This window comes from Vigna angularis, chromosome 2 (genome assembly GCF_016808095.1).
Source record: "Vigna angularis cultivar LongXiaoDou No.4 chromosome 2, ASM1680809v1, whole genome shotgun sequence".
Lineage (NCBI taxonomy): Eukaryota > Viridiplantae > Streptophyta > Magnoliopsida > Fabales > Fabaceae > Vigna > Vigna angularis.
Window position 1 is genome coordinate 39,366,162 of NC_068971.1, and position 16,222 is coordinate 39,382,383.

The 16,222-nt window shown below is 30.1% G+C and overlaps 1 protein-coding gene across 1 annotated transcript; it reads right to left on the reverse strand.

The window, feature by feature from the left end:
• Positions 1-10,665: 10,665 nt before the first annotated feature.
• LOC108328089 (uncharacterized) lies at positions 10,666-13,827 on the reverse strand. The gene is made up of 3 exons (XM_017561882.2): positions 13,221-13,827; positions 11,879-12,210; positions 10,666-11,400 (listed from the first exon to the last, which is right to left on the reverse strand). The coding sequence occupies exons 1-3, from the start codon at positions 13,781-13,783 to the stop codon at positions 10,898-10,900; spliced, it is 1,398 nt and encodes a 465-aa protein (XP_017417371.1). The 5' UTR covers positions 13,784-13,827; the 3' UTR covers positions 10,666-10,897.
• Positions 13,828-16,222: the final 2,395 nt, after the last annotated feature.

Sequence of the window (16,222 nt, forward strand, 5' to 3'; positions counted from 1 at the left end):
TAGTTGTTAAAATTTAATACGAAACTAAAATATATTTATATGTAAAATTATGATAAATTTTTGTTCTCAAATTTTATAAATGAATAAATATGATACTTTTAATTCAATTATTGTTGACGTATTAAATTTGTTTTTAATGGATAGTAAAGTGATAATATGTTAAATAGCGTAAAAAAATTCAAATACTAATATAAAATATGTTTGATACGTTAAAAGAATTTAACAGTTAAAATGATTATATTAATTTATTTTTAAAGTTTAAAAATAATAATGTATCAAAATTATGAATCTCAATCCATTTCAATTTCATATCAAAATTAAAATACCTAAAAACATATTTAATCATATTTATAAATAACTATATTCATATCAAATATATAAAAATTAAATAATCTACGGAAGTTTTTAGCTAACATCCAACCCTACTTACTTTACACAGTAGATTTTGGCTAACATCTACATTCAACTCGGTCTCGATCACATCCATATATTTTATTTTAAAAATAAATTTAATTAATTTTATAAAAAACTTGAAGTGTATTTATATACTCTGTAAATCCTGAGAAAATAATATTAAGTGTGAACGAAAAAGGAAAACGGAGTTCACTTGGTTAATTTGGAAGGGCACGTGAAAAGGGATAGGTTTGGTTGAATGGACCACACTACCCACACGTCAACACCAAACTCCGGTGGGCGTGTTGCAATAATCAAATGCTGTCAGGTGAAAATGAGATCAAAGGCGGGACCCTTTAATGAAAATAACATTATAAGGAGGATCTAATGAAAAAGAAGAAGATAAAAGTAAAAATTAAATCCTTTTTTATTTCACGAAATTTGTTGTTTTAGTTAATATTTTAATTTTAATTTTTAGTAATTATATCATATCACTGTTCAGTCAACAACAGATCAGATTACCAGGTTAATCGAGAGGGAGATTAACTCTAATAGTGAACAATTTCAAATAAAGTGTTATTACCACTAATATGATTATAATTAGATCGCAGCTAATAAAAGACTTACTTCGACATCTATAAATATCACTCTAACATCTATAAATACATGTTTAAGGTAGATAGATAGATGATTTCATTTATAGTGATAATTGCATTTATAATGCATTTAATATCTGAACTTTCAAATATGAAATTAACTTTGAGATCAGAGCATCTTTTGCAAGTGTCATTCGAGTGGTATTAAACAAATGACTACAATGAATCTAGAGTAAAAAACACAATTGAACACTTTAGAGTGTCACATAAGTTTTGGATGTTGACATCGACCTTATACCTAAAAACAATTATTATTCTAAAAATCACATCTAATTATTATTCTAAAAATCACTTCTTATTGTTAAACTCATTATATCACATTTCAACAATAATTTAACTATGTAGACATCATCAATGCTAACATATTTTCATTAGAGATTACAATAAAAAAAATGATATAAATATAATGTTACCTAATGTTAATGTACAAAAGTTTGTTTGATAAAATTAGATTAAGAAATTTAAAAAAGTGGGAGCATCTTTTATTCATATTACTTTCAAAATAAAAATAGAATATAAAAGAACAAAATTATTTTAATAATGTCAACATTGTTGAGTTCAAAGTTTTATTAATGTGGATGATAATATTAATGTACGCAAAAGTATGTTTGAAGAAGTGAGCAATGAAGGGAGAAAGGGGAAAAAGAAAGGAAGAGGAAGAGGGACAAGAAAAAAAGAAAAGAAAATGGAGGCATGTGTTATCATCTAAAATAGTCTCTAATAATAAAACATGACAATTATAATGGTTTGATTGTATTTATTTCCTTCTATATATTGGTATTTCTTTGTGTTTCAATTAGGTCTTTCAATGTTTTAAATATATTATTTAATGTTTTGAATTTCAGTCATACTTTCTTTATCAGCAATAAAATTATATTAAAAAAAGTAATTAGATGCCTCAACTGATATATGAACTAGTCCTAACATGTACATAAATAAACAAATATATTATGACAGCAATTTACGAAAAAGAGAGTTTTTAAAATACAACAACCTTTTCACAATACTTCATATATTACAATATGGTTTTAGGTATGTCAATTGGTTAATGACGAAACATTGACTTTTTATATTTTTAATAGGAATAAAATCACAGACTGATGTAATAAAGCATCATTTTATATTGATAAAAGGAAAGAGTAATTGGTAAAGTTTTTTTTTTTATTTAAAAAGGAAAGAGTAATTGATGAAAAGTAAACACCAAAGCATTAATCTTCTCTTCATCAATATATACATATCTTATTTAATGAAAATTGAAATGATAAAGATCTACACTAGTGATGTTCTAAAGTATACCTAATATTTTTGGAAGTATAACATCTCACCTTATAAACTTATGGTATTTCTATTAACCACTTATATTTTTATAGAAAAAGTGATAGTAACGAATTCATTAGTAAATGACAAATTTTTTAGAGTTATGGAGAATTTTATTTGGCCATTAATATTGTAGTTAGGAGTTGTTCTAATTTAATTTCACTGGCTTATACTTTTAGAAAAAATTGAGGTGAATATAGTATAATTTTTTAAAAATTTTTAGGATTACATACTTTTATTTATGTTGAGTTTGTGATAGTCATTTAAGTTTTGAAACATGTTTAGAAAAATAACTTTTAGATGTTTTATTGGAAAGTGATTTTTATTTAGTCTATCATGTTTTTCTAGATCAACGAAGTCTGAGATAAATAAATTTTATGCTTAAATTTATATACATATATGCAGTTTAAAAAATTTCACGTTTTTTTTATAAAAAAATCATTGTATTGATAATTTAATTAATTTAATTTTTATTCATAAATAACAATATATCTAGTATGTATTTATTTAATATTTTTTATAATAAGTATATATTTCATAAAATATAAATTTTATCGTGAATTTAGTGTAATCTTCCCTACTTTATATTATTTTATTTTATTTTTTTTAATAAATTTTTATGTGACCACCAATGTATTTTTTGAAACATTAACATAATTGAAATGTTAGTTCATAATAATCTCTAACATCATCTTATTTGAAAATAATATTCTTTTTGTGATGTGATATCATCTTAAATTTCCATTATTATTATTATTATTATTATTATTATATTTAATAAGGCGATTATCCAATATAATAGAGAGAAAGTTATCAAGTAATCCAAAAAAAAATATCATTAAAGAGAACAACAATATACATGAAAATATATATTATCAATTAATATATTAAAACTGATTATTAATTATTCATGATTTAAGTTAATATGCCTTTTTATATATAAAATGAGAATTAGTCCCGTTAAACATACGATCCTATACAAAAAGAAAGAGAGAGAGATGTTAGATAATGAAGTAGAATATAAATCTTATAGCCTTTCGGTCCAAGTCTACTCATTGAACTAAAAATATACTTCATTTATTCTTTATCAGAGTAAAAGTTTCAAGCAAACATTTGAAAGTGTTGCATGTTCATTCGGAATGGTTAGGATCAAGTTAAAATGCATAATATACAAATAGAAAGATACATAAATATTCTTTTAAGATTTTAAAATAAAATTAGTATATTGATATTTTATTAACGGGTTGTTAGTATCATATTTTTTATTTTTCTTGGAAAGAACCTAACAGTAATAATAAAATCATGTTTATCTTAATGATATATTTCATGTTTTTTTTAAACTAATGATAGTATTAAAATAATGTTTATTTTGATGATATATAGAAAAGCATACCCTATAAATTTACACTGAAATACTTGTTATTAAAAAAATGTTTCTTTTCTACAAAAGGCTAACATATCGATAAACAATATTGTATATAGTGTCATATTTCAGTTCTCTCTATGTTATGTTATCATAGCATGTGTTTCATCAATAATGTGCCATACACTATATTGCTATGCTATAGCCGAGTCTTGTTATTGATAATTAATTAGGTCATAGAGTTAGTTGCAATTAGGTTTTCCTATTATAATGTCTCTTTTCTTGAATAAAAGTTATGACCTATAGCTCTATAAATAGAATGTTAATTACCTCAATTATAGTTCCTATGTATGTTTTTTTGCATATTTATGAAACATCATACTTACAGATTTGATTTGCATGTTTCTATGCAAATCTACAAAATACATCTTACTTTAGATATTATATTTTTCTCCATATATGTATATAGTTTCATAATATAGTAGAAAACGTATAAAGTGAACAAATGAGAAGTAAGAACATTTAGAGTTATCATTTTATAATTTTTTGAAGAGCAACATCTTGAATACATACATATTTTTAGAATATTACAGGTGTAACTTGGTAGAGCATTTATTCTAAAATCTAAAAGTGAAAGTTAACAAGTTACTATGTGAGACACTGCGTACCTACTTACCTACTTAATTTTCGGAAGGAGTATTTTAACAAATTATACTTTTGATGCATTTTAAGAAAATGAAACTTGTTATGACTAGAATGAAGAGAGAGAAAGAGGGAGAAACAATAAATTATATTAAAAATAAAATTATTAATATTAAAACTGCGTAAATAAGAAATCGAACTAAAAAAAGGTTAAAGCAGATCCATGCATGGTGGGTGGGAGCACGCTGTGAGGCAGAGAAAGAAAGGAAGGAGGCTCCACCGACAGCATATATGCGACTTCAGAAACACACAACAATACAAAATTGACGAAACAAATCATGTTGTTACTGTTGTTGTTGGGACACACATGTGGCAATGCACGTTTAGATCTCATCTACTTTTCTTTTTTATACAAAGATAATCTACTTATTATACACCATATGCCAATTTTCATCAGATATTATAATGCTATATTTAATGCATTTTTCACTTAGGATTTATCAATGTCATATTCATTTATTATGCTTTTAGAAACTAAAATTACATATAATTATGATCACTGAAAAGTTTAATTAAAATTCCATACTTACACATGTCAAACTAAAAAGCTTTAATTGATACATAAAAGTGGAACCATAATTCCATAATTAGTTTTTCTTATGTTAAATTCAAAATATGTTAAATTAACATGTTGAGCTGAATCCAACTCAACCTAAGTGTTGCTCAATCTTACATTAGATATTAGAAAAAAAAAAAGAAATTGAGTCTTAAATAGGTTAACTAGGTTAGGATAGAGTAATGTGTTGACTACACTCAATATTAAATATAAATTCTACCTTTAATCAAAGCACCTAGAGCTACATCAGTAGGTCATGTGAACTTGTCTTCTACTTTTCACTAAAAATCTTCTACTTTTAATCAAATATTGTATTAATCTTAAGGTTTCTTAAGAAGCGTTCCTAAAAAAGTGCAGAACAGGAAAATATGATTTCTTTATAGTTAAAATTGATATATGCGTAATTTAATTTATATGAATTTTTTATTTTTTAATTTTGTAAATAAATTTATTTTAACTTAAGAAAGAGAAAGTTCATTTTTCACTATTCTTCAGCTTCGATTTTATCTATAAACTTTTTCGGAAAAGTGTTTCCACGGTTTTATTAATGTAGAACCGATGAAGTTATTCAATAGAATCAACATGTAATTTCATTTACGAGAATTGTTAAAAACGAGAGTTTAATACGTATAATTTAATTTTACATTATCAACCAATTTAAAAATCAATTTTATTCTTGTTTTTAAGATAACTATCACCGTCATGTATATTATCATTTATAGTTATATAATGGTATACAAATTTTAGCCAAACAAAAATTAGTTTTACTCTTGCTTTTAAGATGGTTATCAACGTCGCCAATAAATTTACTGTATATTGTCATTTATGATTAAGTAATGGTATAAAGATATTATGTCGTTAATACATATTTTTAAATAACTTTTGATGTTGTTTTTTGAATAATTATTATCAAAGTCAACAATATATCACAATTGATGGTTTGTAGTTGAATAATAGTGTAATCTTTTTTACACAGTTAGTGTATATATATATATTCTTCAAGAAATAATGCATGTTACTACATTTTTATTATTAATGTTACATTTTAAGCTCTTCTCTTGAGTACAATTTAAATGTGATCATACAATGCTATAAAATCATTTTTATATAAAGTATTTTTGTTTAAGCAGAATTAAACTTTTAAAACGGGTCCATTTTTAACATTATTTTTCAAAAAGTTAAAGTTGTTAAAATTTGAAATCGGGCTTTCGTTGGAGTATACTGACGAGGACCAGTATTGGGCTTGCGTTGACCTAGTTGGAGAGGGTTACTCTCTACACTACCCCATTGCTCCCTGCACCACCATATTTTTTTAAAATTTCAAAACTATTCTTTATATTTTAAAATATCCTACATCCCCACCTCTTTTCTTCAACGGATGTCAACATCCGTTGAAGAAAAAATTCTTCCACGGACGTGCCACATCCGTTGCCTTTTTTTGTTTTTTAGTTTTTAGTTTTTTTATTTTTTTTGTTTTAAATTAATATATAAATATTATTTAATTATTTTAAAATTATTACTTAATTATTTGTAAATTAATTTTATTTTATTTAATAAAATAATTATTATTAATTTTAATTTATGTATTATTATTTAAATAATAATTAAAAAATTTATTATAAATATATTAAAACGGATGTGCCACATCCGTTGCTTTTTTTATTTTTTAGTTTAGCTTTTTTATTTTTTTTGTTTTAAATTAATATATAAATATAATTTAATTATTTTAAAATTATTACTTAATTATTTATAAATTAATTTTATTTTATTTAATAAAATAATTATTATTAATGTTAATTTATGTATTATTATTTAAATAATTATTATTATTTATTTTATAAATATATGAAAACGGATGTACCACATCCGTTAACGGATGTGGCGACATCCGTTGCCTTTTTTTGTTTTTTAGTTTTTAGTTTTTAATTTTTTATATTTTAAATTAATATATAAATATTATTTAATTTTTAAAAAATTATTATTTAATTATTTATAAATTAATTTAATTTAATTTAATAAAATAATTATTATTATTTTAATTTATATATTATTATTTAAATAATAAATAAAAAACTTTTTAAAAATCTATTAAACGGATGTAGCCACATTCGTTGAAGTTTTTTTTTAAAATAAAAATAATAAACTAAAATATAAAATATGTAAATGGATGTTACGGATGTCAACATCCGTTGAAGGTGAAACGAATGTTGACATCCGTTTTATAGAAGGGCAAATAAGGTATGGGGAGGTGCAGGGAGCGGTTGGTGGTGGTGGAGGGAGCAACTCTCCTAGTTGGATAGTTATTGGGCTTTGCCCACACCAGTTGCCAATGGACTGTGCTGTTTTGTTTCTTGAGGGCTTCATCCTGCACCTCCAACCCCTTCATCCTACACCTCCAAATGTTTCGAAAATGTCTAACTTACCCCTAATTAAAAAACTTTAAATATTTTAAAAAATCAAAAAGTGGTCAAAGATTCCAATATGTTAACATGCACAGAGATATTTTCTTGCATCTCATTTCTCTCTCTCCATTCTCACAGAACACACTCTCGCATCTCATTTCTCTCTCTCTCTCTCTCTCTCTCTCTCTCTCTCTCTCTCCGTTCTGACTCACCGAATACACTCTCACTTTCCTCTCTCCATTCTCACTCACAGAACCCACTCTTTGCGTGCTCTAGCTTTCCTCTTCCTCCCTCCATTCTCGCAAACCACCTTGCACACAGGTAGCCTTCGTCCCTGGTCATTATCGCACTTCCATCTCCCCTTTGTGAAGGTGGGTCTTTAATATCTCACTAAGTGTTTGCGTTTGGATCTGGTTTGATTGTTTTGTTTCAGACTTTGATTGCATGTTGCAGGCACACACAAACAAGAGCTTCGTGTTGGTTTTCTCCCTACAGGCATCCACCCAGTTCTCCCTGCAGTAGATCGCGTCGTCCCAAAGATTGGTGGTGTTGTTGTATTTGATAGCATTTGTTTGATAGTTGTGTTCTTTTGGTAGAAGAGTGTGGATCGGATATAGAGAGCCGAAGGGCTTAATCGGATGTCCATAACCGATTCAGCCTGCATCCAGACACATATTCAATTGTCTTTATCATCAATGGATTTCAAACGAAATTAATCAAATAAAATTTTTTACACTAAAACTGTAATTTTTTCTTTTACACTAAAAACAAATATATGTCAATTGCTGTTGTAAACTGAATATTTACTCAACTTTTATAATCAAACTTTTTATATATTAACAACCGCAAAATGTTTTTCTGATAAAGAAAACTCGTTATAATAGTTAAACATTTTAAATTTATTATATTAATTTGTAATTATTGTTATTGTTATGATTTCGTTCTTTTATATTTATTTTCTCTTTAAAAAATTAATATATATCAATACATAAACAAATATTTGGAAGTATTAAATTAATTAATAAGATGAAAACATTAAGTTAGAAAAAATTTTATCTACTCAACTTTGGTAACTTTGATATAAGTAAGTGGATCCAAATGTTAACTGGTTAAATAATATTAATAAAAGAACATGAAATAAAACATTGATAACAAACATTAATAAAAATAAAAAGAAAAACACGCTAAACATAACGAATCGGATCTTCATATCCGATCGTTATTTTATCGGATATTGACATTCGATCAAGGTTTCTTCAGATTTTTATATCTAATACAAATCTTCGGTACTTTAATTTTTCTAAAATATTTATATTAAATCTCAAAAATTCATAAAAATTATTTATATAAAAGTGATTCATAAAAATTATTTAACATATTATCTAATTAAATTATAAATTTATAAAAATTGATTTATAATTTTAAATAAAATTATAAACTAATAAAATAATTATATAAGTAGTATAATAAAAATTTTATGTAAAATATTAAATATAAATCAGATATAGACATGATCATATGTGTAATTGTGCTGGGGTGTAGAGTTTCTTAATCTAAATGAAAGGGGGTACAAGCTGCATGTTTGATGAGAGGGGGAGAAGGGAGGTGTAATCAATGGTAGAGAGAGAAATAGTCACTAATCATAAAATTAATAAATAATCATCTAATTAATCAGGGGTATTTTAGAAAATTGGAGGTGTAGAATGAAACACTCTTGTTTCTTCTTTAAAAAAATGTCCTTGACAAATGGTCCTTTTCATTGTACAATATACATAAGTATGTTTTTCATTACGTTAGGGTTTACCCTTTAACACAAGAGCCAAGTAAGCAAGTTAGATAGACTCAATAATTTATATACTAATTAGAGCCATAATTAAATACATAAAAAATGAAATTCTAACTAATTAAATGAATAATTACCTAACAATAATGAATAAATATTGATGCTTCAAACAATAGTTGATTTTTATCAGACATACCATCAAATCAAAGAAGAGAATACAAAACTATACATCTTATCTGTTTCCTTTTAAATTTGAAGCTCTATGTACCAACAGAATTCATGTTGAATTTTAATTTATATTTTTCCTAAAAGGATGTTAATTCTGTTACAAAGTCGAATATAACATGAACCATGATTGACCTCCGAACTTTGTATCCAAGCTCTTGCTTTCACAATTGCATTGAATTTAGGACAATAGTATTTTGATTTTCAAAACTTTTTTACACTTATTTAACATTATTTTTTTATTACTTTCACTTTTTCTTTTTCTTTACAGATATAAAAGTTATTTTACTTGTCAAATTGTCACAACTTTCTTCTTTGGAGATATTAGTTCGGTGGATGTGACAGTTTCTTGCCTTTGACTTCCTCAATTTGATGTGAGAAGTCACTCATCGTATCATTGTCAGACTTTTTGTCTTTTTCTATTGATGATTAGCCAAATTGACCAATAAGGGAGGCCCTTCATAAAGACATCACAAACATATCTTCAAATATTTGTCTCATCCCTGCTTTATATCAAACCAATCTCCAATCTTGGATGGTTTTGTCATGTTTGTCCAAACTAGATTATGAATAATTTTAAAAATTCCTCAAAAGTTGAGATTGATCCATCAAGGAGGCCAATGAACTAGTCCAAAGTGTCTGCTAATGTCCCAATGAACAATTCACATTGAACATCATTCGATCCCCTCAAATATCTGGGCACGAAATATTTTAACACCAGAATTGACATCTTATTATATCCTTGAAAACAAACTAACCTTTGGTATGATTTAAGATAATTGAGCTATCAACCTTTGTTGCAACTTTTTGTGTTTTCTTGTCGAAGCGACTTTTGTTCCTAAAAGGAATCCTTCGTCGGGGACTCCTTACCTTCCCTCTTTAACTCCTCTTAAACACATTGAAATGTTGTGTGCTAACTTGCTTCCTCAGTTTTCTTATGAGATCCTCCATATTCAACATAAGGTTTTACAAAGTCCAAAGATCTACCTCACATTTTTTGGAGTGTTTCTCGTTATGTTCCAGCCAATAATGTAGAGGACCCGTTGTAGTGAAGCCTTCAATTTGTTGTCTTTCTATGATTTTTTTCTCCTTAGGATGACAATAAGGCTACATATAGGTCAGAAGAATACCTAAAAATAGACAATTGAAAGTTTAATATTTTATCCAAAGTATCTGATAGTGAAATAAAAAATGTCCTACCTTTTGGGAGAAGTGTTTCTTTTTTACTACAAATATTGACAAAAGAATATGTAACTTTAATTCTCGATGAAGTCAAATCCAAATTTCAATTGAACTCTATCAATTTTACAGATTAATGGCATATTCATATTACAGATGCAGAAAATGAAGCACTACATCAAGGATTAACAAATGATCTCTCTCACTTCAATATCTTCTAATGCACAAAGTAAATACTCCTTCCTTTTGAACTTCTCCCCCATTCCCATGAAGGTTAAACAACCTATGTGCTTTGCACGTTGTCTCTTCGCAGAACCCAAGTTAATAATTTAATTTGTTATCTGTATACAAACCAGAACTAAAATTAAGGAAAGATATATTATTTACAGTAGACGGTCTGAACTCCAAAGGATTATTCCACTGCTCTAGTTGATTGTTTGACCATCTCATTTCAACATTTTTAATCTCAAGCCCTTCAATGTGCTCCATCATTATGCCCGCAGTCCTGTGTTTAACTAACTCTTGGCATCCTGGCCTATAGTCCAATAACCCACCAGAATAATTGGTGAACCTTCTGTATGTAATGTCCATGTTGATGAATCTCAAGTTTCTAAGCAATCCTCTCTTTGAACCAGAGAGGAAGATTCCATTTTCAGAATTTGCAGTGATGTTAACGAAATGTACATCAGATATTGAAGCCTCCTTTGAGGTTGAGTCTCGGGGACAACTCGTTACATAGATAGGCTCTGCTCTACCCCACCATAACGGGTCATAATATCTTGTGCTGATATTAATGTTTGAGAATACAATGTCACTTGCATTTCCTGTACGAGGAAGTTGAAAGCATTTCAAACATATGTTTTAAGGCTAGAGTTTTATTGATGCAAGCAAGGATAAAAGGCTTACTGACTAATAAGGCTCAATAAAAGTGAGGCCTACTAAGCCAAAACACAAGACATAAAATTGTTGAAGTAACACATTGTTTCCGTTGAAAAGAGTAGGGAACAATAAATAGGACTTGGGACACAAATTACAATCAACAACAGAAAATATGTGAAAAAAAGTATATCAAAAGAACGTGTCATTATCATTCCTAAAATGTTCAATTACAAATGAAGAATATGGTTGAAGAGATATATTTATATTCAGTTACAAATTTTTGTTTCATAATGAACCAGGTTAATATTTTAGATACATGCTTTAGATTCAATATTCTTAGGTAACAAAAAAAAAATCACATAAACAAGAAATAGTTTGTGATGTAATCATTCATGGGGAGATAAGTGAGAAGAAACATGTTACCTCCATCACGGATCTGGAATCCAATCCCTCTATGAGAATCAACAATAATGATATTATCAAACACAAAATGCTTGAAATCAAACCAACTAGCACTGCCAAGTTTAATTGCAGAAGATTTGGATCGAATCCAACTATCGGTGACTGTAAGGTTGTAAACAGGACATGTGTATGTCTTTGGACAGATTGCATCATCCCCGGTATCGATGTGGCATCGAGTGATTACTGTGTTGTTTGAGTCCTCAATGTCAATCCCGTCATTGTTTGGTATGTTAAAGTCCCCATTAATTGCAATATCTTTAATGGATATGTTATTACTCCGGACCAAGTGTAAGCTGCAAGTTAGTATATAGTCTGTTAGGTAGACCTGTGGAATGTACTTTATTTATGTAGCAGAGTAAATTTTACAGAGTGAAATGTTACATATTGAAGCAGAAGTTAGAAAACTAAAACAAGCATTACTTGGAAAATTTTAAATGAGGAGAACAGAGAGAAGAATAATCATGGAAAACTATTTTTTCAAATAATTCATGGAAAAAATAGTAGAGAATAAAGCCCTTTTTTCACCCAGAGGTGTCACATTAGATCAACCTTCCGCTCTGATAAAATTATGATTTCAGTTCAACCGTTGGAAAAAGAAATATCATATAGCCCCTTCTACCTTTTTCATTCCTTCCGCATTTAAAAGTTTAGCATAATATGACTAATCTAATTGCATTTTTTATGGTCAAATAAGAACAAACTTGTGTAGAAAATGGGACCCAGTACTTTAATTCTTTCTTTACATAATGAAAGAAAGGATAATTGACAGTATACATGCGAGGACAAATTTCATTCTACAAAAGACAAATCTCATTCTTCTAATTAATTTTTGTAGAGTTGAGTTGAGCTTAAGATCTAATTTTTAAAATGATTTTAGATATGAGCTTATCCCTCTGTAAATATGTCTTCCATCAGTAACAATTCTCACATCATCCAAATGTCCGATCCTTGTCTTGATCCTTCCGACCCTTATTATATACACCATAGTGAGTTATCCTTAATGGTCTTTTCTTTTACATAATACTCTAATCTCATACCTAACAAGCTTCAAACATACAAAGAAAAATTGAAAGCATAAATACAATAATTTTAATTGAATCCTTAATTTTATCTATATATTTCTTTTATATTTTTATTAACTATAACATTTTGTTATTACAGCTTAAATGAAATATTGGGTTTAGAGTTCAACAAAAATAAAAAAGAATAATTCCTTCAAAATTGAAGATAAAAATTTCAACCAATAAGTATATTTTAAAATGATAAAAAGTGAGCATTGAACAAAAGAGATAGCAATACTCACCACCAATAAGCAGGGTGGTTGAGAGTGATGTTAGAAACTTCAACATTGTTGCAACCAATAAATCCAATGAGTCTAGGTCTGCATTCGTCTCCCAAGCAAGCCCCAGTTTGGTTCCAACTAACCATCACGTTCTTCCTCGGATCTTCCCTCACTACGAACTTCCTAGCCTGACCGTCCACCACTCCGCCGCCGCGGATTCCCACGTTCGTCGCGTTCTCCGCCACCACCACGTACCACCGCCAGAACTCCTTCGGGTAGTCCTCAAGCCTGGCGCCGCCCAGGATGGTAGCACCAGGCTCCACAACCAGCACCACGCCGGATTTCAGGAACACGGTGGCCGTAAGGTACTTTCCCGGCGCCGGGAAGATGACGTGGCAGGGACCGCCCTCCGGACAGGAGTTGATGGCCGACTGGATCGGTTCGGTATCGTAGCAGCTACCGTCGCCGGTGGCGCCGAAGTCGGCGACGGAGAGGTTGATTGGGATCAGGTTTAACGGTGATGACGTGGCGAGAAGGGATTGGGTGAGAAGTAGGAATATGAGGAAGATAAGTGGGTTCTTCATTTTAACATTCCCAGTCTGTTGTGGCACTAGGTGTTCTCTACTATATACCAGCGAAATTCATCATATTCTTGTATATATAAAATAGTGGATATTAAATTATATATTGTAATATTATATATATATAGAAATAGACAGACTTTGTTAGTGACGAAAGGACTAGGATATAATATGTGCTGCTTTATTAGTTATTTAATTCTATTTTTTATTTTTTTACATTATGACAAAGTCAAAAAAATAAATATTTGGCTTAAATGCTTGCTTCATCCCAGGTAAATTTTTGTTTAGTATTTAGTTTTAAAAATGAAGACATTGAGTTTCCATGTTATAAAAATTGTATGACTTCAGTTCTATCCGTTAGAAACGACGTTAAATGTCAATTGATGTTGCAAATTACTTATCCAACGTGGCAAAAACACATTTTTTTAGCAATGACAAATATGAAAATATCCTTTAATTTGGATGATTTATTTTTTAACAACCACAAAGAAGTGATCTGCCCCTTTTTGTGATTCCAATAGGGCTAGTTTGAAGAAATAAGCTATATGACCTTCTCATCATTCGTGGTGACTCTATGGGTAAAGGGAGGCCATTTGGTGTCAAGTCAAAAGTGATGTATACAGGAGTATAAAACCAGTCAGTCTCTTCCGAATTAAGGGTTCGGACAGGGCTAGGGCTAGATAAGAGAAAGACATCTCGAATCTTTTTGGAGAATTTTCTTATTATACTTACTTAGAAGTTCATATACAAAAACTTTCAACCTTCCCACTGGATCATCTTCCAACGCTGCCAGAAACAATATTTTACATTTGCACAAAGTGCTGTTAGGGATTTCAGTTGACGTTCGCGACGACGTGAATCAATATCACCGTCCTCAAAGGTCGACGCAGCAACAACAACCGCATTCAGTTCTTTTGAAGAACTAGAAGATTCAGTTCCGGCGTCGCGGTCCATCGTTGGAATCAGATTCGGATGAGCGTGGCGCGTCATTGCCAGCTTCGAGTGACAATTTTTCCCCAGAGAGTTTCGAGCGAAAGAGGTCGTGGGTGATGAGTTATAACGTAGGGAAAGGACGCGAAGGAAGACGAGGGCGAAGGGTTGGGGAAGCGCGGTAAGGGAATTGACGCAGGCGATTCTGAAATTTGGCGAGGCGTATGAACATGTGGAGAGCTCGAAGCTGCAGCAGGTGGTGGAGATGGAGAAGCAGAGGATGAAGTTCGCGAAGGATTTGGAGTTGCAGAGGATGCAGTTTTTCATGAAGACACAACTGAAGATTTCGCAACTCAAGCTTGGAAGAAAATCCCCAATTTATGACCTAAATTTCCTAATGTTTTTATTCCGACGATTAAAAACCCTAATTATTTAATTTTCTCAATTTAAAAACATGTAATATAATTTATTGGCTGCCACGTCAACTAATTTAGTCCAACTTATTGCCACGACGACATTTTTGCACACCTCACATCCATAGTCAATTCACCGTTATTAAATAAGTTGGGCATATAGACGTCGGTTAGGGGGGTCCCCGACGTCTATAATATTATGGACGTCGGTGCCCCTCCTAACAGACGTTTATATATTTGACAGGTAGATGAAAAGTTCTTTTTTTCCGCCATATAGATGTCTGATCCCGCCATCCCGACGTCTATATACGATTATAGACATCGGCCCCCCTGTCACAGACGTCTATATGCTTGACAGGTAGGTGAAAAGTTGTTTTTTCTGTCATATAGACGTCTGATCCCGCCATCCGACGTCTAAATGGCCTGATAGGATAGGTGAAAAGTTGTTTTGGACGTCAGCTCCCCTTACGTCCGACGTCTATATACACCACGAATATTAATTTTTAAATCGAATGGACGTCATATTAGTGAGGGCCCCGACGTCTAGTCGAGAATAGACGTCGGTACCCTCTGTGCCCGACGTCTTGGTTCTTGTTAAATCAGAAATCGAACCCGTGGTTACGCGCACTTCATCGTCTTCCTTCTCGCCTTTTTCTCTCCACGACATTGAATTTTCAAGTGCGTTTTGTCTCTTTTAAACCGTTTAAACTTACTTTTACTCCGATTAAATTAGTGTTTGATGGATTATCGTCCATTTGAAATGATTAAAATGAGTTTTCGTTGTATTTTGCTGCAGTTTTTCTCGTGTCTTTGGGTAGCGTAGTAGCTCCTTCTCCCTTTGTTTGTTTCCTCGTAAGGAAAGCTTGCGTCTTTTGGATGTCTTATAGCATTTCAACCCAAAATCGAACCTGGGTCCTTGCCTAGTTCTCATGTCACCGTATTCGTTTTCATTGCCGATTGGAATGGAACTAGGCAAGGACCCAGATTCGGTTTTGGTTGAAATGTCATAAGAGATCCAAAAGACGCAACATTTTCTTATGACGAAACTAACAAAGGAAGAAGGTGCTACTACGTTACCCAAAGACACGAGCTGTAGTAG

Excerpts from the sequence above, each read along its gene's own strand:
- LOC108328089 (XM_017561882.2), bottom strand. The coding sequence starts at position 13,783 with ATGAAGAACCCACTTATCTTCCTCATATTCCTACTTCTCACCCAATCC. Across the intron at positions 12,211-13,220 it reads AACCACCCTGCTTATTGGTG|CTTACACTTGGTCCGGAGTA; the intron begins GTGAGTATTGCT and ends ACTAACTTGCAG. Across the intron at positions 11,401-11,878 it reads ATTCCAGATCCGTGATGGAG|GAAATGCAAGTGACATTGTA; the intron begins GTAACATGTTTC and ends TTCCTCGTACAG.